We start from the raw sequence: 27,843 nt of genomic DNA on the forward strand, positions 1-27,843 counted from the left end.
GAAGAGCGGCCTGAACTCACTCACCAGCGACCCCTCAGTCCCGCCTCCCCTGCCTTAGGTCAGCCCCGCCCACCCCAGGTCAGCCCCGTCCCACCCCAGGTCAGCCCGCCTCACCCCAGGTCAGCCCCGCCCACCCCAGGTCAGCCCCGCCCCACCCCAGGTCAACCCCAACCCATCTAGCTTAGCCCAGTTTTGCCCACTTTTCCCACAGGGGACAGCTATAGTCATGCTTCCATTTTCTACTGTGTCTCTTCAGAATCTACTCACAGAAGTAAGCACCTACTAAGTGCTGGGCAATTTTACAAATATGCCAGTGCACTTTATAGCACTGGTATATTTGTAAACGGAAATTAAAGTTGTAAAAAGATTAAAGTTACAAAAGGAAATTAAAGTTATTTCACCTGAAATAACATGCCTAGGACCACACAAGTAACTGGCAAAGGCAGTTATGTATTCAACTTGGTTGAACAGCTACTATGTACCAGACACTGTTCTGAAGAAAGGCAGTCCCTGCTGGGCTGCATCCCAGAGGGAGAGAAGGTCACGTATACCAATAAACAAACACATAAAGTAGAGAAGCAGAAATGTACTAAGGGCTGTGGAGAAATAATAACATAGGGTGTAGACCGAAGTTTGTCCCAGGCTCTGAATAAATAGTGCCCGTTTTTAGTTTATTCTTTTTGTGTATTAACTTTTTTGTGGGTTATTTACTACAACACATCTCAGAGTCTTCCATCCTTTTCAATTGCTGGGTTTTCTTTTTTCCAGTTGGGAAGTAAAGAGAGGTAATAAAAATAGTCACAGATGTGGCTTCAGACAGAGCGAAGTTCCATCCCAGCTCCACCTAGCTGTGTGACCGGAAGCAGTCGCTTGTGTTTCTCACTGTAAAAGGAAGCTGGCTTGCCGCAAGGCTCCAGAGAGTTGGTAGGCTGCAGTGGGAGTGGGGTCTCTAGGTTCAGATCCCGGTGGTCCCCATCACAGCTCAGGTGGATTCCTCCCCTCCCCAGCTTGCCCCACTTTGTCCTTCTGAGTGGAGCCCCTCTCTTGCAGTGCTGCCCAATGGCTGAAGCCCCCTGCCACCAAACGGCACCCACCCCGTCCTCGCCCACTGACCTCTGCCTACTGGCACAATCACCGCAGCCAGCTACTCTGCCTGGCCGCCTACACGGGCCTCCATGTGCTGCTCTTCGCCCTGGCAGCTAGTGCGCACCGGGCCCTCGGCATCAGCGTCATGGTGGCCAAGGGCTGCGGCCAGTGCCTCAACTTCGACTGCAGCTTCATCGCGGTAGGAATCCGAGGGTACAATGCAGGGAGGCGGGCAGGGGCACCGATGTAGGCTCCTCATAGACAACCCACACAGTGGACACCTAGAGTGCCAGGGCAGGATGGCACCTTTGAAATCAGGGTGGAGACTCAGTGGTGGAGACTGAAGCCCAGAGAGGGGCAGTGACTTGTCCATAGTCACACAGCACATAAATAACATAGCTGGCATTTTTGTGCACTTTACTGTGTACCCATCAGGGTGCTAAGCACTTTCCATTGGATCGACACAACAAAACAATAGTGGATCTGGAGGAGGTGGGGCTGGCTCCTGGGTAGGGCTCCAACCAGAGAGAACCCTTCAAGAGGCCTTGCATGCCAGGCTAAGGAGTTGATATAATGAATCTTCTGGGCCAGGGAATTCGGTCACCAAGCATTTTTGCCTACTCCTACCATTAAAACAAAACAGAAGACCCTTCAAACAACCCAATACATGTTTATATATATACTAGAAGCCTGATGCACGAAGATTCATGCAAGAATGGGCCTTCTTTCCCCTGGCTGCTGGCACTGCCTTTGCTCCGGCTGAAGTTGCCTTTCCACCTTCCCACACTGCCTAGAGGCCCGGAGCGGCTGGGGCGGTACAGAATGCCTGTGTCGTCACCATGGTGACAATGCAAGTGTCCCGCCCCCGGCCGCTCAGCACCAATGTATGCAAAGTAACCCGCTATCTTTGTTGGGTTAATTTGCATGCTCACTCCTGATTGGCTGGTGGGTGTTGCAAAGGTATGGTCAATTTGCATCTTTCTCTTTTATTAGTGTAGAAAAGCCTAAGCAACCAGGCAGCTGCGCAATGACCACCAGGGGGCAGACTCTCAATGCAGGAGCTGCCCAGTGACAGCAACTTTGCAGAGTGCCCTCTCGCACTCTGGGACCCCTGGAGGATGTCGGACTACCAATTTCAGCCAATCCCTGCAGGCCAGGTTAAGGGACCCCACTGGTGCATAAATCCGTGCATTGGGCCTCTAGTTTACTTATAATTATATGCATGCCCTATTATCATTAGCCAATCGACTTATACCACAATATAGCTATAAGGCAAGGTTCGTTTTTAATGGTCAGGGATGTACATCTCGCGTTCAAACACTCTTCTTGATCATATCAGCTTCTTAAGAGTGGCTTGTATTTTTAACCTCATAACTGCCTACAAAGAGTTCATTTCAGGAGTGGGAGACACATGGCTCATTTTCTTAGTAACTTGCTATTGCATTATCAACACTGTTTTCAATCTTCACTTTCTTTGCTGTGACTCTTCTTAAGCTACTTGTCACTTCTGTGAGGGGTGGTTAGTTTAAGTTAAAACCGGACAATGTAATCTGCACGTCCACATATCTGTGTGTGGTAATTACATTGAAAGCAAATGAACAAGTGAGGGGGCCCTCGTCAGATGCCCCTTGGAAAGCCAGGTCTTTCCCAGGACACCTCAAGAACCACATGAGACATGTGCCCATGTAACCTACAGAATAAAGAGGGCATCGTGTCAATGCAGGTATTAAATGTTAGTGCTTCTCATGTGTTTAGATAGAAGTAATACCAGCAGGCATTCTATAACATTTTCTCTTCGCACCCCAATTCTGGACACCCCACTTTGAAGACCCCAGCTGTGGACTCAGGAGAGCAGCGAAGGCTTGGGGGGAGGGGGGGATGGGGCCCTTCAGGAAGCTCAGCTAGCTCAGAGGCGGGGAAGGTAGACCGCTGCTGGGGAAGGAGGGCAGGGCAGAGAGAGAGTCAGGTGGGGATCTCTGCACCTTTGTCCTGCAGGTGCTGATGCTTAGGCGCTGCCTCACGTGGCTGCGGGCCACGTGGCTGGCTCAGGTCCTGCCCCTGGACCAGAACATACAGTTTCACCAGCTTATGGGCTACGTGGTGGTCGGGCTCTCCCTTGTGCACACTGTGGCCCACGTTGTGAACTTTGGTGAGTGGCCTGGGGCTGGGGGGATGGTGGGACCTGAGCCGTTCACAACCACTCAGTTATCCAGTCCCTGTGCGTCTTGCCTGCCTAATGAGTGGAGAAGTGGTGCCCCCGATAAGCCAGCACTCTGGACAAAAGTCCCCGCCTTCGTGGGGATCTGGTGGGGAGAGATGGGGACCACAAAGGAAGGTGGGGTGGGAAGAGCTTTTCTTGTGCTTGTCTCCAGTGCTCCAGGCCCGGTCTGAGTCCAGCCCCTTCCAGTTTTGGGAACTGCTGCTCACCACGAGGCCTGGCATCGGCTGGGTCCATGGCTTGGCCTCCCCGACCGGCGTGGCTCTCCTCTTGCTGCTGCTCCTCATGTTCGCCTGCTCCAGCTCCTGCATCCGCAGGAGCGGCCACTTTGAGGTGCCCAACCCTTGCCCCCTTGCCTCTCCCAGGATGGGCTCCCATCTCATATCATGCCATGCCCCCTCTGACGTACTCCAGAGCCCATGAAGGTCCCAGCCTAGTATGCATATTATGTGCCTGTGACTTGGGTTCTGCCATTGGGATGTTAATGTCTGCCAAGTGCAAGTGTTTTGCTCTAGAAGATTCTGTCTTTTCCCTGGCTCATCCCCTAGTTTGATTAAAGTGGGCTCAAGATGGCATAGGGAGGTGAAGGAACACAGGCCCCCAGGGTTCTAATCCCCACCCCTCGATTTACAGGTCACTCAGCTTCCTCATCTGTAAAATAAAGCTATCATCTTCTGCTTTTGATGTTATTTTAGTAATTAAATGAGATAACGTATGTGAAGCCAGTAACTACCTACCTGGAACATAAGTGCTCCCAAAAATGTTAGTTTTATCTTTGCTTCCCTCTCTAACCTCCTCAAGACACAGGAGGTCACGGAGGATTTAGTTTGGAGACGCTGGCTGTCCCCTGGACTGACCTGGTCTCATCAGAAATAGACATATGAGAGCACCTGCTCGGGGCCAGCAGCAGCCCTTTGAAGAGCAATCGGCATCCTCATTTAACAAGGAGGAATCTAAAGCTCAGAAATGTCATTTACTAAGCCAAGGTCCCAAGAGAGTAGCAGAGCGCGTATTACACGTATTAAAACTCGGTGCTCTGCTTTTTTCTTTTCCATTCCCAGAAAACCATTGTTGTCTTGCCTTTCTTTCCCCGGAGAAAGGGTCAGTGTGATGGGACATCAGTGCTACGAGGCCTTTGGGGGTGCTCCACTCTGCCCAGAACACCCCCAGGGGGATGTTTCAGATGTCGGCCTGCTGGCACCAGGAAACATCCCTTACAGGCTCCCTGGGCCAAGTCCCCAGAACAAAGAAGTGAGGAAGCTTCCCAGCCTCTTACCCAGCCCAGTCCCCAGGAGAGGGTGTGTATGGCCAAGACTCTGGGCACCATCCTGGCTTTGAGGATGGCCCTGAGCCCTGGCCTTGCCTTGAACTCTAGCGGCTTATGCCCCCCCCACCCCCCCACACCTCCACAGGTGTTCTACTGGACCCACCTGTCCTACCTTCCCATGTGGCTCCTGCTCATCCTGCATGGGCCCAACTTCTGGAAGTGGCTGCTGGTCCCCGGCATCTTGTTCTTCCTGGAGAAGGCCGTCGGACTGGCCGTGTCCCGCATGGCAGCCCTGAGCATCGTGGAAGTCAATCTCCTCCCCTCCAAGGTGCAAAGAGGGCCTGAGGGGCCAAGGGGAGATGCAGATGGTGGTAGGGCACTGCAGCTGGATATCCTATTTGGTCCCCAAGGAAAAAGGGAGCCCCAGCCCAGGGGAGGAGACAAGCAAAGTGCAAGACCCAGTCCAGCCCTTCAGGAGTGACACTACAGGAAGGGGAATGACAGGATGCCACTAAAAGCCAGGTCTGCAGAGAACATGCTCAGTTAGCATATAGTCAGTGGCTATGAGGTGGAGGCCCTGTGCTAAGGTGACAGACACAGAAAAGGCTCAGGCCCTGTCATGCTCTCCACGGTCCCGAGGCTAGTAAGGGATCGGCCCTTTCATTAGAGTGCAGGGCTGTGTTGGAAAGAGAAGTACAGTTCCAGGAGGAATCAAACTCTTTGTCTTTGAGAGGCCAGAGAAGACTTCAGAATGAGGGAGGAGATGCCCTATCAGGGCTTTGAGAGATGAGTAGGAGTTTGTTGGATTGACAACACATGGAAGGGCATTGCTGAAGGGGTGGGCAGGGCCTAGTGGTGAATGTAGCCTCCCTCTGCAGGCCCCAGGGAACCCCTGAGCAGGGTGGGGAAGAGAGTGTGGTATTACGCTATGTGTTCCAGCTAAATGTTTTAGTTGCTCCGTGGGAGGTGGCTTGGAGGGAAGTTGTTTGGGAAGTTGGGAAGTTGTTGCACAAATGCAGAAAAGAGCGCATTAGGGCCTTGACCCTGAACTGGGGCAGTGACTGTGGGATGAGGAGGGGGCATATCACAGAAGGACTCCAAAGGTAACTAGATGCATTTCAGGGCAGAGAGAGAAAGGAGGCTAGGACATCTCCCAGGTGTCTGAGTGACTCGGGCCATTTACGGAGAAAGGGAAGGCAGTTTAGGGCGGGCAGGGCTCTGGGCAACTTGAGTGTGAGGACATGGAAGTTCAATAATGAGGCTGTAGTTTACGTCCTGGTTCTGGCATCAGACAGTAATTTTTGGGTTCAAATGCCATGGTTTCCTGGCTGATGGCCTGGAGCAAGCTGTTTAACCTCTTTGTGCCTCAGCTTTCCGTCCAGAACGTGGAGAAAGTATGACAAGTCACCGTGAGGACTAGAGAGAACACTGGAAGTGCTCCTTAGAGTTCTGGCACACAGTGAAGTTGCTCAATAAACTGACGCTATTACCCAGGATGATGTTATTATCCCAAGGGTTGGAATGCTGGCCAAGTGCTACAGGAGTTTCCGAGACAGAGGCAAGGACAGCCAGGGAGGGCGTCACGGGGGGGGGGGGGGGGGAGGGGGGCACTAAAAAGCAGCATTTACACCATAAGAAGTAGAATCAAGCCATGAACCCCACTTCAGACACAGGCTGACTCCTCCCTTCTCTGAGAGCTGCCCATCCCTGGCTAGCAGATGTGCTACAGGGGTGGTCCCCACTCAGAGGCACAGCAAGGTCTCAGGTCTGAGCTGGCCTGATTTATGGCAGAGGAATGATGCTGGGCTCCTTCTTTCCCCAGGTGACTCATCTCCTCATCAAGAGGCCCCCTCTTTTCAACTACAGGCCTGGCGACTACTTGTATCTGAACATCCCCACCATCGCGCGCTACGAGTGGCACCCCTTCACCATCAGCAGCGCTCCGGAGCAGAAAGGTACACCAAGTCCTCCTCGTTCAGATATGTACTGAGTTCCACAGTGCACCAAGCACAGCCTGGAAACCGGTCACACGGAGGGGAACGAAACCAGGCGCGCGGAGTTCGTCTCCAAAAGCTCCCTCTGAAACAAGGAGGCAGATGGGTAGACACGGTGGATGGCCTGGTCAGAGCTGTACCAGCTACTGTGAAGCTCACAGGGGAGGGCCTGACATGATGGGACAAGGAGGCAAGCCTTCGCAGGCATGTGGCATTTCAGCTGAGCTTTGAAAGGTTAGTAGGAGTTTGGTAGACAGGGAAGGAGAGGGGGGAGGAAGCAGAGGGGAGAAGCATAGGCAAAAGCATGAAAGCCTAGAAACATGGAACATCTGATGTTGTTAGCGCTAAGGGTCGGGGTGGGGTAGGGAGGAAGAAGGGAGGGACACAGAGAGGGAGAGAATGGAGGGACAGGAGAGAGGGTCGGAAGAGGGACGAGAGGCAGACAATGTGGCTGGCAAAGCCAATTAGAGCCGGGTGGGACCAAGGAAGCTTTGAATGCAGAGTTGGAAGCTGGATGGCCCAGCAGGTGGGAGCCCACGAAGGTCTTCAGCAGAGGAGCAGCCAGCGTACAGGAAGGGGTACCAGGGGGCTGTGCCAAGAAGCCAAGCTTCCCCACTCCCTGTGGGCATGAGCCGGTTGACCCCCAGGCAGCAGACTCCCTCACACCCTTTGCCCCATCCCTGCACTACTCCACTTCTCTGCGGGTCCCCAACACCCATAGACCTGTTCAGCTGGCCCTTCCTTCACCCAGCTGTCCTCGGACCTCCCCCCGCCCCCCCACCCCCCCCCCCCCCCCCCCCCCGCCATGCGTGAGCCTTCCTTATGGTCCTGGGCTGTTGTTGGAGCCAGCACCCAGACCTCTGCCCTCCTGGCCAGGCCAGAGATTGGCCTTCCCACCTCAAGTGGTGCTTCTGACAGGACAGGCCTTGCGTGGCCTGTTACACTGAGACCCCTGCTTGGCTTCATGAGGGGGAAAGGGGTTCTCTGACCCATCCCTAGGAAAAGATTTAGCTTCACTTAGGATGCCTCCTAACCAGGGCCCACAGGCCCCAGCTCCCAGAGCTCAGGGTGCAGATGCAAGGCCAGGGTTCCCCCCACATGAGGCTGCACAGCAAACCCCCTTGAATGACCTGATTGGTGGCCTGGATGTAGAATGGGATGAAGACAGGGATGGAGGTTGAAGAGGGTGGGTTATTTTCTTTCTATTTTTCTTCCCTTTTCTGTTTTCTAAAGAAGATATATGCTCTCAGAAAATTCAGACCATATAGAAATCTGTACAGAAGAAAATTAAAGGCCCTGGCTGGGTAGCTCAGTTGGTTAGAACGTCATCCCGATACACCAAGGTTGTGGGTCAGATCCTCTGGTTAGGGCACATACAAGAAGCAACCAATGAAAGCATAAAAATAAACGGAATGAGTCAATGTTTCTCCCTCTCCCTTCCCCCTTTCTTCTCTCTCTCCCCCTTCCTCTCTCTCTCTCTCTAAAATCATTAAATAAAAATAAAATATCATAGTTAAAAAATTAAAATCCCTCAAATAATTCCATTCAAAGAAAACTATTGTCAATCTGGTGAACAGCCTTCCAGCCGGTACATCTACGTGCATAATCAGATGCAGGGACAACTTTGCCTATGTGGGATCACACTGTTTTGCAGCCAACTTTTCCTTAGTGAATAGTGTGTCATGAAAATCTCTGCATGCCAGTTTTTTCAAGAAGAACGTTTTCTTTTCGTGGCTGCATAGTATTCCAGTATATTGCTACTACTCTGATTATAATGACGGTGTTTATTACGGATGGGGCATTTATTTGACCAGCTCTAAAAGGGGCTTCTTCAGGGTCTCAGCTTGGAATCCACCTATGTCTTGGGCCGTGAGTCTCCTGCAACGAGCTGAGTCCTTATGGGTGCTGGGAAATACTCTGACTTAGTTTACAAAGCTGTTTACAGAAATCAGGAGTGGGACTCAGGTTGGCAGCTGTGGCTGTTTTAATGCAACTGACATTTAGGGGGGCCTCCTACGTGTGGGTCACTGTGTGAGGCACTTCAGGATGCATTTGTGTAGAGAAGGCATAGCTTTCCCCACCACACACACACACACACACACGCACGCACGCACGCACGCACATGCACACGCACATGCACACGCACATGCACACATACTTATATCCTGAAGGGGGAGGAAGCGTGAGAGAGGAGCATGGGAGGAGGTGTCTGAGGACCTGAGCGCCAGTCCTGACTCTTCAGTTCACTCCTCACAAAGCTGTGAGAAGATGCCGCTCCGGCCTCTGTAAATGCAGGGTTGAACCAGTTTGTTTGTGAACTTGGAAGGGGGGAGGGGGGAGTGACATCTTTATTTTCACTAACCTCTAATTGAAATTTAGCCTTTTCTTCATTTAGGAATGCAGATAACCCACAATAGTGTTAACAACACCTGTGACTTTTTCTAAATAAAAGCCATAGATTCCTTTATATCACACGGCAATTGTGGCTGATACCTCATCATTAATTCAGATTTCAGTGGCCATGCAACTCCCCAGCGGGAGTTATTTCATGTGTTAACAAAGAAGCGCATACATTCCTAAATCACACATTTGGTTTTTTTAAATATATTTTGATAACTTTCTCATCATAACTGGTTTCATTTGTAATGCCTACGTATGTTACTTTATGTATTTAAAAACCTTACTGTGAGGAGTCTATCCATTGCCTTCACAGAACTGCCCAGACAGTCCCTGGGTTAAAAGGAAAGAAAAAGGAGGTCTCTTAGGGGCCTCCTCCGTCTAATGTTGTGGACTCTCTCTGGTCCCCCTCAGCAGAAGGGTGGCCACCCCACACTGCCTTTCCGCCAGTCATCGACTCAACAGAGAACCTTAGGAAGCACCTGCTGCATCTCAGGCACTAGGTGCAAATAAAGTCATTGGTCCCACCATCAGTTGAACACCTACTATGTGCAGAGCCATTGACAGGCACCTGGCTGAATGTGGGAGGGAGATGGTCCCCACCTTAGTGAGACCCTGGCCTGATGGAGGAGGCAGGGACTCCACCCCAGGGAGCTCCTAGTGTGCTCAGGGCAGCTCTGACCCCTGCCTTGGCAGAGGAGACTGAGCCTTTACTGTGGAGGCTTAGATTGACTTCATTGAGAAAATTTGCAAGGGAGAGGTCAGATCTCCATGTCCTGTCACTGAGGTGCTAGTTTAGATCTGAGGAAGGACATTCAACCCAGGACTTGAGCAGCGGACACCCGGCCCCAATTTTTCAGGTGAGCCGGGCCTGCTTCTCACTGGATTCCAGCATTGATAATCTCCCATCTCTTGTTCAGACACCATCTGGCTACACATCCGGTCAGAAGGCCAGTGGACAAACAGGCTCTATGAGTCCTTCAAGGCATCAGACCCAGTGGACTGTGACTCCAAGAGACTGTCGAGGCGTCTGAGAATGAGAAGGAGCCAGAGGAGCCCCCCGGTAGGTGCTATAGGGAAGGAAGGGTCCACCATGGAGGCAAACCCATGGGGACCAAGTTGCCTTCTGCCCGGTTGGTGGCACCAGTCATTGAGCAGCAGTAGGCACACTGGCTGAGAGGCAGTGTGAGGACCAAGGCAACTCGGGATTCTGTGGTCCAAGATCCTTCTCAAATCTTGAGCCCCCCAGGTCCTCCCCAGTCTGTGCCCTCCATTAAAAGGTGGGGGACAATGAAAAGAGAGGGAAAATTGAGATCAGCAAAACTCACCTCTACGTCTCTGCTCCAGCACTTGCTAACTGTATGGCCATGGGCTTATCCTCTAACCTTGCTGAGCCTCAGGTTGTACATTTACAAATTGACTTCCTTTTCTCACATTTAAAGGGCCAGTGGAATGAATGCCTGTAAAGTATTGAGTGAACTGGGCAGCATAGTCCAGATGGATCATTCATCATCACCATCAACACCATCAGCATTAGCATCAGCATTGGCTTTTGAACCTGGATGAAACCCACAAACCTTCCAAGTTGCCAGTGCCTGGAGTGCATACAGGCTCTGTGGGGTTTGGTAGGAATTCAGAGATCAGAGCAGCACCTGAGGAAGTGAGAATAGATGAAGGAGACTGAGGGCGCCTGAACACTCAGTGGGCTGTACTGCCAGGCTCTAAACCCTGGGGAAGGTCAAAAGAAGAGAAGCCCCCAGGCCTGGCCCTGCCCTGCCTTGCCCTAGAAGAATCTGAAGTCCAGTGGGAAAACCAGGGGGAATCCTGCCTGGTCAGACCAGAGAACCCTTCTAGAATGGTGCCAAGAGCAAAGCTTTGGGAAATGGAGGGGCAGGTAGAAACATTGTCTACTGTTAACCAGGGGGAACTTCCTGAAGGAGGAAGCTGACTTTTGAAACTAGGTGAGTTATGGCACACCGGGAATTGTTAAAAGCCATGTTTCCTTTGGGGCACAATCTTTCTGGCGGGCAGTCTGGCCATAAGTGTCAGCATTTTAAATATCTATACCCACTGGCCCAGCAATTCCATTTTTAGGGATTTATCCTAAAAAGCTAGTTGGACAGGTGCACAAGAATACCTTAATCACCTTGTTCATTCATTCATTTAGCAAACATTTATTGAGCATAGCACCTACTATTTCCCAAGTACTGTACTAGATGCTGGAGACAGAACATAAGCAGATACATTCACTGCTTATGTTCTGAAGAGACAGCCAATAAACAAATAAAATAAATACTGTGTCAAGTGATAACAAATGCTATGAAAACAAATCAAGATAAAGTAGCAATTTTCAACCTTTTTCATAACATGTCACACATAAACTAAATACTAAAATTCTGTGGCATGCAAAAAAATGTATTATATTTTTTGCTGATCTGATAAAAATAGGCATAGTTTTGATTGGTTTACAAAAACAATAATAATAGTAATTACCTACCCTCATTGCTCCAAAGTAACTTTTTAAAAAATCAGGTGTTTATACTTATATATAAGAATTTCTGGTACCAAGAATTAACCAATCAGATGCAACCTTATTAATGACTAATAAAATGCAACACTATTATATGATCCATATATATATATATTTTTAAATATTTTTATTGATTTCAGAGAGGAAGCAAGAGGGAGAAAGAGAGATAGAAACATCAATGATGAAAGAGAATCATTGATCTACTGCCTCCTGCACTCCCCACACTAGGGATCAAGCCTGCAACCCAGGCATGTGCTCTTGACCGGAATTGAACCTGGGACCATTCAGTTCACTGAGCCAAACCAGCTAGGGCTATGATCTATATATTTATGGTTCAAGACAGAATATTAACACCTGACTGCTATTGTTGTGTTGGCTGTTGTCATTTTTTCATTCGGCAATCTAAGAGAAAAGAGGTCAGTGCCTCTAACTAAATACTCAGGTTTTGCATATTTTAAAAATTCTTGTGGCACACAGGTTGAAAATCGCTGGAGTAAAGGATAGAGATGGAAAAGGTGCTATTTTGTATATGGTAGTTGTTAACAATAATGAGGAAATAAGGATAATCAAAATTGCACAATAGGAAAGTAGCTAAATAAGTTACCGATCACCCTTATAATGGAATATAGGTCCCTAAAGAAAGATATGCACTGGAAAGCATGGAAACCTAGTTAAGATATAATAAAGTGGAAAAGCCAGATTACAAAGCAGTATGTCCCATTTATGTAAAAGCGTGTGTGTGTGTGTGTGTGTGTGTGTGTGTGTGTGTCATGGGGGAGAGTGAAGAAGTCTAGAAGGACATAGCGAAAATGTTTAAAGAAGTCATATTACCTGATTCAGGTACCTTTTCACTTTATTCGTTAACATTCTGTAATATCTGTATCTTTCAAATTAATGCATTACTTTTGTGATTTAAATAATAAACCAATTCCCATCTTGAAACCAAGAAGGGTTTGCAATCCCAGCCCATCTGTTCCAAGGCCGTGGCACAGGGCGCAGTGGTGTCCAGCAAGGACGTCAGCGTGGAGCTGACCTCCTACAAGTGCGAGGGTGCTGCTCCGTGGCAGGGGGGCGAAGGCCTGGTGCACACAGGGACGCAGTCACAGTGCGGGGCCTCGGCCAGCAACCGGGTTCTGGTAAGTGGTGAGGCTGAGGAAGCTGGGCTGGGGGCTGGGGAGCCAGTGGTTTGTCTCCCAGGGGTGGCGGGTCCTTGGAACTTGGGAGAGAGGGCCTTAAGGGCAGCTGCCTGCAGGAAGACCTCACATTTCACGGTGTTTCTGCTCAGTCATCTGCACCCACCCTCATTACTTTTGCCATATTCACTTCCCACCATAACATTTCCTATCTCACATGTGTATCCCAACATTACTTTAAACTTACTTGTATTTAAAGAGGACTCTTTTGATGGCTGCTGTTAGTGGAAAACTGATATCCTGTGCCATAAACAGACGGTAGCTCTAAGGGTAAAAACAATGAAAACCAATGTTATTAGACTTGTCAGATGTTTCTGCCTGCCAAGTCTTAGAGCCTGAAGCTGCACTCCACTGCTCTGCTCGTTCTCTCTCTCTCTCTCTCTCGTTTTGTTAAAAGAAAAAAAAGAGGAGGGATTACTAAATACTAAAGACATAAAAATTATAATGTAAGGCTTTCTCTTTGCAATCAGAAGGATTAAAATACATAGAAAGGTCTAGGTCTCTCACAGTGTATCTCCCAAAGTAGTTCACATCCAACACGTGGGGAACACAGCATTCCGTCTCCTCAGACAAAGGAGCGACACGGTGCAATGCGGAGAGCACTGGACAGGCCCCAGGACACCCCGGCTCTGCCCCGGCTCAGGGGGAGCTGGGCGGGTCACTGGCGCGCTCTCATACGCAGCTCCCTCCCGTTCTGTGAGATGAGGGGTTGGCCTGGACAACAGCGAAGGTCCCTCCTAACGCTGCCTTCTGGTGCCAGAGAGGGAGTTACCACAGAGCACTGTAGCCTGCTTGGGAGTCTGCTTCCTTCACTTCCAGAATTTGACCTCAACAAGTCTAGTCTGCCTGCTGGCCGTTGCTCAGGCCCCGAGGAGTCAGGCAGGCCTGCTCCCTGTCCCCAGGGGGCTCCGGTCGGCCAGCCACTGGCTTTCTGCCTGGGTCAGCTGGGCAGAGCTTCAAGGAGGTGCGACCACTTTAAAGCAGCTGGACACTGACGGATGCACAGGAATTGGCCAAAGGAGAGGGTGTTCTGAGGGGAAGGAACATTTAAGGGCAGGGAATTGTCTAGAGATGTGACAGTTATCGGGAGGGGCCGGAGACAGAGTCGAACATGTGTCTGGTCACACCCTGAAGTTACTGGTAATGGCCCACAAGAGCTGATGGTTAAGTTCCCAGGAATTCTGAGAGCCAGTTATTAAATGCAGACCTTGGTGGGAGCCAAGGTCAGTATTCACACCAGAAATCAACAGACCTAACATCCAGGAGTTTTGTTGCTGTTGCTGAAGAGTGAGTGAGTTTTCCAGAACACCAGTGATGTCCTCTCCCAGAAGGGCGCCATGCTCCCTGGAATGGTTGGGGCAGAAAAGGCGATCCCCTTTTAGTGAAGTTGCTCAGGCTGGCAAGCGCTTGGAAGCCTCTGAGAAATGCCTGCCATGCCCTCTCCCAGAGACCCTCAGCTCACTGCTATACTCCTCGCAGGTCTCTGAGATGCCCCCTGAGAACCACCAACTCTGTAACATCAAGGTGAGTGGCTCCGGGGTCCCCTGCCCAAGCCCCTCCATTCCCCACGGGCTGATTTCCAGGTGTCCAGAGAATGAACCACACCCTCCAGTCCCAGGGGCACGCAGGGATGCTGGTGGAGCCCCACTCCCGTCAGCTCTGCACCCTGACATTCTAGGGCTCTCCCAGAAGTGAACTCAGAGCACAGAGCTTAGACCTGGTTCCAGGCCAGGAGACAACTGCCTGTGTAGAAAGGGGGTCCTAAGCCTTGGGGTCCAGCTCTCCCCGCACCCGCTCACCACTCTCTTTCCTCAAACCTCTCCGGTGCACAGTGCTACATCGATGGCCCTTATGGAACCCCCACTCGCAGGATCTTCGCCTCTGAGCATGCTGTGCTCATCGGGGCGGGCATTGGCATCACGCCCTTTGCTTCCATCCTGCAGAGCATCATGTACAGGTGGGTGGCCTGCAGCAGAGTCCTGAGAGAACCTTCCCCTCTTCTCTTCCCCTCCCCACTCCCTTCTCTCCTTTTAGTGTCTCCCTTTCCCCTTTTCTCTCTTTCCTCCCCTGCTCATACAGCCTCTTTTTTTTTGGGGGGGGGGTCTCATCCCTCTCCTTTCTCATAGGGTGTCACCCCATCCTCCTTCCCTGTCCCCTGCACTGTGCTTTGAGGTCCTAAAAAGTCTCCTACTCATCCCAAATTCAAAACCCCTGCTCCTGCCTCCCCTAAGGTACCAGAAGAGGAAGCACATTTGCCCCAACTGCCAGCACTGCTGGATGGAGGGCATCCAGGACGATGACATGAAGCTCCACAAGGTAAGCATGGCCCTCCGCAGCAGGCCTGGAACCCTCTCCCTGGGAGACCATCTGGAACAGGAGCCGGGCCCTCCTGTGCAGAGATGGGGAGGGACAGGTGACCTCTCCCCTGCTGGGATCTGCTGGCCCCTATATATCCCCCAGTGCCCTGCATTTCCTAATGCCTCCTAAGTGTCCAGGCCTCCCCCCTTCCATCACTCCTCATCACTCCTGAGAGATGTTCTGAAGACAGCATTTCATTAAAGACCAAGGAGCTTGAAAGTCAGACAGTCTGGATCCAGTTATAGCCATGATGCTACTAGCCATCACCTGGTGGTGGTTTTAAAAATGAAAACATTTGCCTTTTGAAATTTTATTATTTTGGCTAGGCCACTTCAAAGAATTTCTTTGTTAAAAAATATATTTTTATTGATTTCAGAGAAGAATGGAGAGGGAGAGAGAGATAGAAACATCAATGTTGAGAGAGACTCTGACCGGCTGCCTCCTGCATATCCCCTTCTGAAGATCAAACCCGAAACCTGGACATGTGCCATGACCTAGAATCAAACTGTGACCTCCTGGTTCATAGGTCAATACTCAACCACTGAGCCATGCTGGCCAAGCAAGAATTTCTTAAAAAATAAGTACTGTTGCCCTAGCCAGTGTGACTCAGTTGGTTGGAGCATTATCCCATACACCAAAAGGTTGCAGGTTGGAGTCTCAGTCAGGGCACATACCTTGGTTGCAGGTTCGATCCCAGCCAGGGTGTGTACAGGAGGCAAAGATTGATGTTTCTCTCTCCCTCTGTACCTTCCCCTCTCTCTAAAAATCAATAAAAATATATCCTTAGGTGAGGATTTTAAAAAATAAATAGATAAGTAATGTTTTTCTGGCCGTCCTATGCTTAAGATCTCAGTACATTGCTTGCTGTAACAATAGATTATTACAGAAAATCCTGACCCAACAGTTAGGAACCTGGGTTCTGGCCCCATGCTGCTCTGTGGCCTGGTCAAGGCTCCTCACCTCTGTGAGCCTCAGTTTCCCCCTCCTTAAATGGGGATGATAATGTGTACCCTGATCATGCCAGGGTAGTCATACAGGCCTTGGAGATCAGACAAGAGCTGTGAACTTGCTAGGCCCCGCCTCAGAACCAAAGGGCCCCTCTCTCTAGGTGGACTTCATCTGGATCAACCGAGACCAGCGGTCTTTCGAGTGGTTTGTGAGCCTGTTGACCAAACTGGAGATGGACCAGGCTGAGGAGCCTCAAGACGGTAGGAGAGGGACAGAGCCTGAGGAGGGTGGGAGCGGGGCTGGGTCTTCGTGAGAAGGTGTTTAGATGATTCTATTTCTATAAAAAATGTGTGTGTGGGGGGGGAGAGGGTTGCTTTTATTTTCCACTTACATGTAACATTTTGTGAAACAAAAAATAAAGGAGAAAAAAATCATTCATAATCCATCCAGCTATCTTGTCTATCCCAGGCATTTTAAAGGATTTCTTTCTGGTATTTTTTCTTATTCATATTTTATAAATATGTATGCTCTTCTTTTTTTTCTAATTTCTCTTTTTCATGACATTTCTTTTCATTCAAAGTGAGTTCTTGTTGAAAATTTAGATTTCTAGGCCTCACCTGAGAACTTCAAAGCAAATTCTGTGGGTGGAGGCCCAGGAACAAACATTTTAACATACTTCTCAGGTGATTCTTAGTCATACCTTTTTTTTTTTTAATTTATTTTATCCCCACAGATTGCTAGTCCTTTATTTATTTATTTTTATTAAACTTATTGGGGTGACATTGGTTAATGAGATTACATAGGTTTCAGGTGTGCATTTCTATGACACATGATCTGGAGATGGCGTTGTGTGCCCACCACTCAAAGTCAAATCATCTTCTGTCACCATATATTTGGCCCCCTTTACACTTTACTACCCCCCACTGCCTTCCCTTTGGTAACCGCCATACTATTGTCTTTGTCTATGAGTTTCAGTTTTATGTCCTACATATGAATGAAATCATGGTTCTTAGCTTTTTCTGACTGACTTATTTCACTTAGTATAATATTCTCAAAGTCCATCCATGTTGTCACAAATGGTAGTATTTCTTCTTTTCTTATGGCTGAGTAGTATTCCATCCTATCTAATAAAAAGGGAATATGCTAATTTACCCTCATGCTGTTGCAAAGATGGTGACACCCACAGCCAATAAGGAGGAAATATGCTAATTGACTGCCCTGCCCTCAAAGATGGCGGCGCCCACAGCCAATAAGGAGGGAATATGCTAATAGACTGCCCCGCCCTCAAAGATGGCAGCACCCACAGCCAATAAGGAGGGAATATGCTAATTGACTTCCACACCCTCAAAGATGGCAGCACCCCCAGCCACAAGATGGCGGCGCCCAGTCCCCTCAGCCCCACCGGGGCGGCAGGTGCGCTGCAAGGCCGGGCACCTGCCTCTGGAGTCCCCTCGTCCCCTCAGCCCCTCAGCTGCCCAGGGCCGGCTCAAGGCACAGGCAAGCCTCGGATGGCGGCTGCCCAGCCACCCAGGGCCGCCCGAGGCTCAGGTAACCAGGGCTGGCTGAGGCTTGTGCTGCCAGCAGTGGCAGCAGCAGAGGTGTGATGGGGCATTGCCTTCCCCTCATCGCCAGGTCGCCTCCTGCCCCTGAGGGCTCCCAGACTGTGAGAGGGGGCAGGCTGGGCTGAGGGGACCCCCCTCTCCCCCCCCCAGTGCATGAATTTTCATCCACCAGGCCTCTAGTAGTATATATGAACCACACATCTTGTTCATCTAATCATCTATCGAAGGACACTTTGGTTGTTCCATGTATTGGCCACCATGAATAGTGCTGCAATGAACATAGAGGAGCATATAACTTTTCAAATAAATGTTTTCAAGTTTTTCCAGGAGATACCCAGAAGATTTGCTGGGTCATATCGTAAGTTTTTTGAGAAACCACCATACTGTTTTCCATAGTGGTTGTACCAGTTTACATTCCGACCAGCAGTGAATGAGGGTTCCATTTTCTCTAACACTTGTTATTTCTTGTCTTGTTGATAATAGCCATCCTAACAGGCATGAGCTGGTATCCCATTGTAGTTTTGATTTGTATTTCCCTAATAGTTAGTGAAGTTGAGCATCTTTTCATATATCTGTTGGCCATTTGAATGTCTTCTTGGGAGAAATATCTGTTCAGGTCCTCTGCCCATTTTTTTAATTTGATTAAAAAAATTACTCGTTTGGTAATGAGTAATTTATAAATGTGTAACATGTTTGTCTAAGTCCATCATATCTACTATTTCTGGGTCTGTTTCTAATTACTAATTTTCTCCTATTTATGAATCATGTTCTCCTGCTTCTTTTCATGCTGGATAACTTTTTTCTTTCTTTCTTTTTTAACCCCAACCCCAGACAGAAGGCCAGTGCCGCCCCTTCCCTCCACCGCTTCCGTGATCCTTAGGGGGCTCCATCCTACCCATCTGGGAAGGGCACCCCCTTCCATGCTACCCAGGGAATCCCAGTCCCAAAGGAGGTGCCCTCCAGCACCCTTTGGAAGCTCAGAAGATAGGCCAAGGAGCAGGTGAAAGTCTCAGGGAGAGATCTGGCCCCAGGGAGGGGGAGAGCACCAGCTCAGAGTGGCAGCCAAGGGCTGAGGGGCCTGGAGGCCAGGCACAGGCTCTCATGGCTCCTGGAGGCTCCTCTCAGTGTCTACGGCCATACCACCCTGAACATGCCTGATCTCGGCTGATCTTGGAATGGGCGACTGCCTGGGAATACCGGCTGCTGTAGGCTTTTTGGCTCCCCCTGGTGCCCACCCCCTACAGGCATACAAGCCCACAAGCCTAGCCTGACCATTAACTTTTTTTTATTCTTTATTGTTTAAAGTATTACATATAGTATTACATATGTCTCCTTTTTCCCCCCATTGACCTCTCCCCAGCCACCTCCCCGCCAGCACATGCCCTCACCCCCCTAGTGTCTGTGTCCATTGGTTATGCTTATATGCAGGCATGCAAGTCCTTTGGTTGATCTCTTACTCCCCCTCCCCTGCCTTCCCTCTGAAGTTTGACTGTCTGTTCAATGCTTTCTGGTCTCTGGATCTATTTTGTTTATCAGTTTATGTTGTTCATTATATTCCACAAATGAGTGAGATCATGTGATATTTATCTTTCTCCGACTGGCTTATTTCGCTTAGCATAATGCTCTCCAGTTCCATCCATGCTGTTACGAATGGTAAGAGTTCTTTCTTCTTTATAGCAGCGTAGTATTCCATTGTGTAGATGTACCACAGCTTTTTAATCCACTCATCTGCTGATGGGCACTTAGGCTGTTTCCAAATCTTAGCTATGGTAAACTGTGCTGCTATGAACATAGGGGCGCATATGTCCTTTCTGATTGGTGGTTCTGATTTCTTGGGATATATTCCTAGGACTGGGATTACTCTGCCCATTTACTTTTTATTGGCTGCCGGGCATTGTGAATTGCATGTTGTTGTGTTCTTGATTTTGTGGCATTTCTTTAACTTTATTCTGGTTGCACAGCTGCATTATTTGGGATAATTTGAATCCTTTCAGGACTTGCTTCAACTTCTGGTATGGCAAGTCCAGGACAGACTTTATTATGGGACTAATTTAGCCCCAGTACTAAGAGGTTATACCTCTGAGGACTCTACCTACTGGCCTGTGTATTACAAGATCTCCCTACTCTTTCTGGTGGAAACACAAATTATTCCCAGCTCTTTTTGAGCTCCAGGTACTGTTCAGCCTAGTGTTTTCCAGAAAGTTTCTTTCAGACATGTACAGATGAATGCTTAGCCAAAGGCATAGGGAAACCTTTATGCAGATTTCCAGAGCTAGCGTCTTCCCTCCCTCCTTCCCGCCTCCCTCCCTTCCTCTTTCTGGTCTTTCTTCCCTCTCTCTCTGCGGTTGCCTTTTCCCAGTATTGTGCCTGCATATTCTAGTTGTCTTGGCCTCCTTGAACCCGATTTCTGTCTCCTCGCTCAGTGAGACCAGCTCCAGGCAGGACAATTGCAAGGCTCACTTCATTTGTTTCCCTCTTTGGCAGTTACAGTCTTGCACTGCCTGTTGACCATTGTTTTATATATTTTGTCCATTTTTCTGGTTGCTTAAGGTGAGAAACTAAATGTGGTTCTTTTTGTTCAACATACATTTTTAATGTACATAACCAGTTAGTAGAAATGAACATGTGAATAAGCACATTAATGTATTAGGGTTGAATGCTCAATATTTTCCCTGATGCGGTGGCAATAAAAACGTGTTAAGAGTGCTCTAAGCCCTAGCCGGTTTGGCTCAGTGGATAGAGCATCAGCCTGCGGACGGAAGGGTCCCAGGTTCGATTCCGGTCAAGGGCATGTACCTTGGTTGCAGGCACATCCCCAGTGAGGGGTGTGCCGGAGGCAGCTGATCGATGTTTCTCTCTCATTGATGTTTCTAACTCTCTATTCCTCTCCCTTCCTCTCTGTAAAAAATCAATAAAGCATTTAAAAAAAAGAAAAGAAAAATACTGCCGAAACCAGTTTGGCTCAGTGGTTAGAGCATCGGCCTGCGGACTCAAGGGTCCCAGGTTCGATTCCGGTCAAGGGCATGTACCTTGGTTGTGGGCACATCCCCAGTAGGAGGTGCGCAAGAGGCAGCTGATGGATGTTTCTCTCTCATCGATGTTTCTAACTCTCTATCCCTCTCTCTTCCTCTCTGTAAAAAATCAATAAAATATATTTTTTAAAAAATACTAAGGAAAGGCTATAGGCACAGCCTATAGTTTGTTGTTGTTTTTTTTTAAAAAAGAGTGTTCTAAGATAAAGATTAAACACCTTAGCATATATGAGTTCTTTTACTGTTTGGGCCCTTCTTTTACACTTTCATCAAAAATGAATGTTTCGAATGTCCTCCTCCAGCCCCTGCAGTGTCCCCCCCACCCCACCCAAGTGTACATTCTGCGTTATTCACTAAGCCAGTGCTTCGTATGATGACATGCTTCTCTGGGTTATATCTTAGCCTTCATGGGACACCTTTGTGGGATACTGATGTTTTGACCCGTGTCCTAAAGTTAATCTGTTAGCTTCATTATTATTTTTTTAAAATATATTTTTATTGATTTTTAAGAGGAAGGGAGAAAGAGAGAGACAGAAACATCAGTGATGAGAGAGAATCATTGATCAGCTGCTTCCTGCCCGCTCCACACTGGGGATTGAGCCCACAACCCGGGCATGTGCTCTGACTGGGAATCGAACCATGACCTTCTCCTGGTTCGTAGGCCGATGCTCAACCACTGAGCCATGCTGGCTGGGCAGCTTCATTATTTCTGTTTCATTTTGTTTTACTTGTGGAATAACTTATACAAGGAGGAATATCTGTAGATCTGTTTCTAACGTCAAGAGAATTACGTGGTGTTTTTTTAAAAATACTGGTTGAGTTTATTGGAATTAGATCTTATTTGGCTGCTTAACTATCACAAGGTTGCCATGAGTAAATTCAAATTTCAATAATAAACATAGTTTATAAGTTCAAGTAATCAAACATCGTTTTCTGCAGAAAACGCTCAAACAGATGTAGCTCACTTATAGCAAACATCTAAAGCCTTAAAGCCAAGTCACCCGTCTTTGGAAGATAACTATTAAACCTCGGAAGGTTGCAGTAAAGCTCCTTGCCCTTTCTTGTAAATAACAATTACAGCAAATATTTACATAGCATCAACTTTGTTTTGAACGCTTTCGTGGGTATCAATTCATTAGAAACTGGATTTTTATGATGTAAGTAAGCAAGGGGAAAAGTTTGGATTTAATTTAAATTTCTAGTTACTGGTATATAAATATTTACTGTTTGCTTCTTCCTGATCCATATAAACAAAGGCTACCAGCTAGCTAACCCAGTGCTTTCTGTTCTCAAGGCCACTTGAGTCAACACCTGTATTACCTCAAATTACGGGCTCTGATTTTAATTTTAATTTTATACTGAGGTTTGAGTTAAAGAATTTGTAATTTATCATTTTAATTTCTATAGCTTAAGCTTCAATCATTCTGTTGGGTTTGAATCTTTACCCCATAGTAGCTAAGAAGCTTGGGCACATGATTTAACTGCTTTGCTTCAGTTTCCTCATCTGAAAAATATGGATACAAATGGATTGTTGTGCGGATTAAGTGAGATATCATATGTGCAGCACTTACAACAGTCAGTGGAGCTTAATAACTGCTCAGTAAATATAGTAGTAATGGCAGTAGTAGTAATGGTAGCTGCTCAATAAATTTAATAGTAGTAGAAGTAGTAAAACTCAATAAATTTAGCAATAGCAGTAGTCGTATTTAATGGCTATTAGTGAATGATATAGTTAGTGACTTAAACAAATTATTTAACCAAGCTTTTACTACTGGACATTTTGTTTATTCCTAGTTCTCCACCACCATAAGTAAAGCTGCAATTAATATATATGTGCACAAAGTGGGGTTTTTTTCTCCCTCCTTTGGATGGTTTCCTTAGGAGAGTGGCCCAGAAATGGGATGACTGTCTCAAACTCAGCTGTTTTGAAGAGGGAGAAACTATGTCAGGTCTGATCTTTCTTCTCCCTCCCACATGGGGTCTCCTTCGCTCTTCTCTTACCCCTCTCTGGGATGTGGTGACTGTAGGAGGGCGAAGAGGGTCAGGGCTCTCCCAGATAGTCATCCTTTGTAGTTCATCGCCCTCCCACACCACCCAGCGCTACTCAAGTTTACCGATATGTGACATAAAATGTGGTGTCCCTTCTAAGGCCATCTGCATTTCAACAGTGGCTGAGACCTTAAGCCAACGGGAAACTGGGCGAATGGTGCCAGATGAAGCCATCGAGAGCTAGTTGAGAACTGCACAATCCTTTAGACTGGGGGGAGGAAAGGATGCCGTGATCATCAGCCCATGAACCCAACAGCCTGGATCGGGCCCTGCCAATTCTGACTTTGCTCGGATGCACGGACCCTTGTGTTACCATGGTAACATCTGCATGCCATGTCTGGGGAAACGGAGGAAGGAGCCTGAACACAGAGCTGCCCACCTGGGAGCTCCCGTTGTCCTGAGGGCTGAGAAAGGTCAGACCTCAGCTAACCTGTCCCATTACAGGCATCTAACGGAGGCTGCTCAGACCTGATGGTCTCCATGATGTCAGCCTGCGCCCTTTCCCATTGGCCCTCTGACTCCCCTTTCTGAAGCGCTGTTTCCATCCTGCCACGCTCGGCTCAGATCCCCTCCACCTGCCCCCATTTCCTAGCTGGGCACGCAAGTCCTGTTGCGTTCTAGCCTCAGTGTCCAGTCCCACCTCCTGCTGCTCCTGTTCAAGGATCCTCTGCTCCGGCCAGGCAGTCACCTCATGCCCCACAATCACCAACTTTGTCCCAGCCCCTTGCCCTTGGCTCAGGCTGGTTCCCCTTCTCAGGATGCCTTCCTTTCATCTCCTCTTTGAATCTTGCCTCTCCTCCAAGACCTCACCCAATCCCCACCCTCCAGGGAGCAGCTCTACTCCAGCCCTTCCCTGCGTAGCAGTAGCATTTGCCATCATCCTCTCCCTCAACCCTTGGCCCTTTGGTCTCTGTTACCATCTCATGGTGCATGGCTGGTGTCCCCAACCTGCCTGAGCAGCCACCCTGTGGACTGGAAGGGCACCCGCTTCGGAGCCCAAGGCCTGCCACAATGCCCTGGGATTGATTTCCCTCTAGAAACAGAACCCCTGGGTGGTGGTGATGCTCACATTAGACACGGAATATTAACCAACTCGTGTATGTGGAGCACAGAGCAGGCCCAGCTCAAGCAGTGAGCTTGTTCCTGTCTACAGCACGGGTCACGTGGGGTCCTGGGTGAGCACGGTGGCTGCAGGTGTGAGTTCCAAGCCCGCTTGGTGTCCCTCCAAGCCCCAGGGCGAGGTGGCTGACATTCTGTGCCCATCACAGCCGCTGGCCCTTCAGTGCCACCCTCTCCTCCCACCACGTAGGCCGCTTCCTAGAGCTGCACATGTACATGACCTCCGCACTGGGCAAGAACGACATGAAGGCCATCGGCCTGCAGATGGCTCTCGACCTCGTGGCCAAGAAGGAGAAGAAAGACTCCATCACGGGCCTCCAGACGCGCACCCAGCCGGGGCGGCCCGACTGGAACAAGGTAAAGCCGGGCAGGCGTCCCAGCCCGCGGGGACCCGTGCGGCTGAGAGCCCGAGTGGGTGCCGGGTAGATTAGCGCCCAGCAGCCAGGGGCAAAGCGTGAGGCTGGCATCTGGAGTCCAGCCAGGATCGCAGGGCTGGATCCGGGGGCAGGGGACCTACTTCTGGATCCATCACTCGCTCCCTTTACTCCATGATTAGCTTCAGTTTCCCCATCTGCTTAGAGAGGAAGTTAGCCCATTTGACTCCCAAGGTCTCCCCCAGCTCTGACCTGCCCCCCCCCCCCCCGCCCCCATGAACCAGAGTCAGAAGGCCCAAATGGACAGCATCCGTGTCTTATCCCTTCCTGTGCTAATGGGGAGATGAGGCCCAGGGACCTAAGGTAGTTTGCAGCCTTCCTATTTTATTTGTCAGGTTGCTTTTATTTTTCTTCCCTGAGTGCTTACCAACTGGGGACTACGGTTTCACAAAGTGACCCAGAAAGTACTGCTTTTCCAACTGCTGCCGATACTCCAGGCCCAGGGGGTGAGAGCTGAGGGGGAGCGGCTGCCAGTGGTGGTTGGGCACCAAAGAGGACTTTCAGCAAAGGCAACTCTCAAGCAGAATCTGGGGTGGAAAAGGGTCCCCACTGGGGCACGAAGCCCGACTTCAGGAAAGACATTTCAGCGGCGGCGTGGGGCCCGCTGGAGGACAGCACGAGGTTCAGGGCAGCTGGGGTCAGGGCTCTGTCATTGTCCTCCAACATGGCAGTTAGTGGGGGGTGCGTCTTCCCCTCACACACAGCTCCTTAGGCGAAGGCCCGGGTCTTACTTTTCTCTGACCCAGCCCCTCCCTGGGGTGGGGGTCAGGCTATGGGTGAAGCAATGGCTCCTAAAGGAATGGCTGCATGTTACACTCTCTGCTCTGAAGACAAGCAGATGAGTCTTGGCATTCTTCTTGGGGACAGACACATAGCCATGGCTGCCACTGCCAACCCATGGCATTGCCGGCTTCAGGTGGGTGTGTCCCGGGGTGGGCCCACAGTCCCACCTCTCCTCCCTCTGTTCTTCCCCAACCCCGTGGACTCCAGGTGTTCCAGAAAGTGGCCGCTGAGAAGAAGGGCAAGGTGCAGGTCTTCTTCTGCGGCTCCCCGGCCCTGGCCAAGGTGCTCAAGGTCCACTGTGAGCAGTTCAGCTTCAGGTTCTTCCAAGAGAACTTCTAGCCCCACCCCTCCGAGCTCCGCCCACTCCTCCAGCCAGTGGATCATCACCTTGCACAGTGCCCCTCAGGGACCAGCCTCCGACAGCCACCCGCAGAGCAGGAGGCCCCATGGGCAGGTGGACTTCCTTCATAAGGGGGTGGGATGGGAGGTTTCCAGGGCAACTGCTCCTCCAAAGTACAACAGGGGTCCTTCCTAGACCTGCCTAATCATCACAATCATTCAGGAAATTTCTCGCCCACCACTTTATTATGAACTTTTTCAAATATACAGAAAATTAAGGGAATTGTATAGTGAACAGTGTTATCTACTTTCTAGATTCCTCAGTTAACATTTTGCTATATCTGATTTATGACATGTTATCCACCTGTCTCTCCCTCTATCCACCCATCAATGTACCTTCCTTTTCTGATGCCTTTCAAAGCACACTTTGCCACTCAGAGGACATTTCTTTAAATGTAGATTCCTGGGTCCCACTCCCAGAAATTCTGATTTCCGAGGCTCTGGAGATGAGACCTGGAATGTGTATTTTATCCAAAATTTGTGCCTTAGGGAGAGGTAAACAGCATATATATATTTTTTTTACCTTTCTCTCTGTCACTGTCTTCCCATCATCTCTCTATCTGTGCCCCTTGTCCTCTCGCTCTCTCTCCCCCAAGAGTGTCCCTCAGTGTCCCTCATTGCTCTGCATGTGGGTCTCTCCCCTCCCTCCAAGCACTGAGTCATTAGAGAAACAGGATGGAGATGGTGCCCGTGTGTCTGTGGGGTCACAGAAAGGCCATGTGCTGGAGATCAAGCAGGTTGTGACTTGAAGCTGAGCTCAGCCACACCCCAGCTGTACGGCCCTGGTAACCTCTCCGAGTCTGTTTCTTCATCTGACAAACGGGACTGACGACATCTCCCAGTCACAATTGAAAGTGAAATGAGACATCGCCGTCAGTGCTCAGGACATTCGTCTTCCATCCTGGGGTTCTTTATCGCTCCCGACGTTGTTGTCTCTGCGTCCTCTGGCTGTGTTGCGGCTCCCTCTATCACTGCGTCCTGGCCTCTGTTTGCATCTGTCACTGTCTGGGCGGGAGTGGGCGTCCAGAGACAGCAGATGCAAAAGCTCTCCTAGGAGACACTTTGGGGAGAAGAGGCCCTGGGCTTCGGGCGGGAGTGGGAGGGCTGGCTCACCTCGTCGGATCTGAGCTGCCTCACACTGCAACCCCCTGAGAACCCCGCGGTTCCTGGGCACCCTCCACCTTGTAGCTGGTCTTGCCAGGTTGTCTTTTCTGTGATAGACTAAAACACTCATCCCCCAAACTGCCTTCACGGGGTTGGGATCAGGCGCTTTGCAATGGGATTGTAGATTGTGCCTTTCTTTTCCACGGGTTGGGTTGGAGGAGAGCAGGAAAAGAACTGAGGTTCTAAAATCCACGTGTGGGACTTGTGACCCAGTGTGTCTGAAGGCTTTCTCTCCAGATATATTCCAGTTGCCCACCAGAGGGCGATGCAGAACCAGGGATCCCAGGAGGAGTTGTTTGCTGGGAAGGAGACTGCTTCCTGAGCGGCAGTGAATCAAAGGCAGGCCAGATGAGACCGCACCTCACCCCAAAGCTCCCGGCTGGAGACAACACCTCCAGGCCCAGTCTCAGGCAGAACTGTGATAGCAAGAGAGTTCATTTTCAAGGTCAGAGTTTCTCTAGCTGCCAGCTCCTCATGCCAACACACAAATGCATGCCACACACACAAACCTGCTGCCACACACACACACACACACACACACACACACCTCCCTTGCTGACACCCAGTGACCAGGTTCTGGCCTTCCCTCTTTCCCATCTGAAAGGCAGGACAGGCCTAGCTGGGGGAGAGTTGTAGGCCCAGGCTCTGCCACCTCGTGCCATCATAGGGGGCGGGATCAAATACGTGGTGTACAGATCACACCGTCTGTCCACCTGGATGGTTCCCAGATGTCCAGATGGTGCCGTCCTACTGCCAGTAAGAAACAAATGCATCCGTATGGCTGGCTGACTTTTCTCCTTTCACCCAGATGTTGGCAGTGCTGTAGACACATCTGGGCCCAAGATGGCTACGGCTGACACACACAGGCTAACTTTAGACACAGGTGTGTGCTGTGAGTCCCCCAGGGTCAGGCCTGTGGCCCCAGAATCTAACACAGAGGGAGGGGCAATAGGCCTAATGCAGACACCGGTTCCCACCAGGCCAAGGGGTTGCTTAAATGGAATTCTCCTTGGGAAGGGGCCGCTGCGTACAACTGTCGGGTGTAGTCTGAGAACAAAGGTGCAAACACAGCTCACTGAGTGGATCTCTCTGCCAGGTTCCAGGACGCTGGTCTGCTGTCAGGACGGCTCTGACGGACACAGCAGGCATTAGTGAAACAAACAGGCAGGTCCCCGGACAGGCAGCACAAGTGTAGTCCATGAATACACTGAGAACCTACAGCATTCCTGGGAGGGGAGGGTGACATGGGCAATAGTGAGAAGTGTCATCGCCTTGCAGACCAGGCTGGGGTTAGGAAGGGATTAGAGACA

General features: G+C 49.7%; 1 protein-coding gene across 2 annotated transcripts in view; it reads left to right on the plus strand.

Moving 5' to 3' along the window:
* The window catches only part of NOX5 (NADPH oxidase 5), a 38,064-nt gene extending 11,662 nt beyond the window's left edge, over positions 1-26,402 (plus strand). For both annotated transcript variants that reach the window (XM_079769494.1, XM_079769495.1), the window contains exons 5-17: positions 1,051-1,285; positions 3,082-3,235; positions 3,459-3,637; positions 4,717-4,899; positions 6,394-6,526; positions 9,883-10,025; positions 12,473-12,628; positions 14,165-14,209; positions 14,518-14,642; positions 14,917-15,001; positions 16,152-16,251; positions 23,944-24,110; positions 25,178-26,402. In XM_079769494.1, the coding sequence (XP_079625620.1) occupies positions 1,051-1,285; positions 3,082-3,235; positions 3,459-3,637; positions 4,717-4,899; positions 6,394-6,526; positions 9,883-10,025; positions 12,473-12,628; positions 14,165-14,209; positions 14,518-14,642; positions 14,917-15,001; positions 16,152-16,251; positions 23,944-24,110; positions 25,178-25,309 (1,837 nt within the window). In that variant the 3' untranslated portion in view covers positions 25,310-26,402. The remainder of the gene's footprint in view (positions 1-1,050; positions 1,286-3,081; positions 3,236-3,458; positions 3,638-4,716; positions 4,900-6,393; positions 6,527-9,882; positions 10,026-12,472; positions 12,629-14,164; positions 14,210-14,517; positions 14,643-14,916; positions 15,002-16,151; positions 16,252-23,943; positions 24,111-25,177) is intronic.
* Positions 26,403-27,843: the final 1,441 nt, after the last annotated feature.

Source organism: Cnephaeus nilssonii (assembly GCF_951640355.1).
Source record: "Cnephaeus nilssonii genome assembly, chromosome: 4".
NCBI classification, from domain to species: Eukaryota; Metazoa; Chordata; class Mammalia; order Chiroptera; family Vespertilionidae; genus Cnephaeus; species Cnephaeus nilssonii.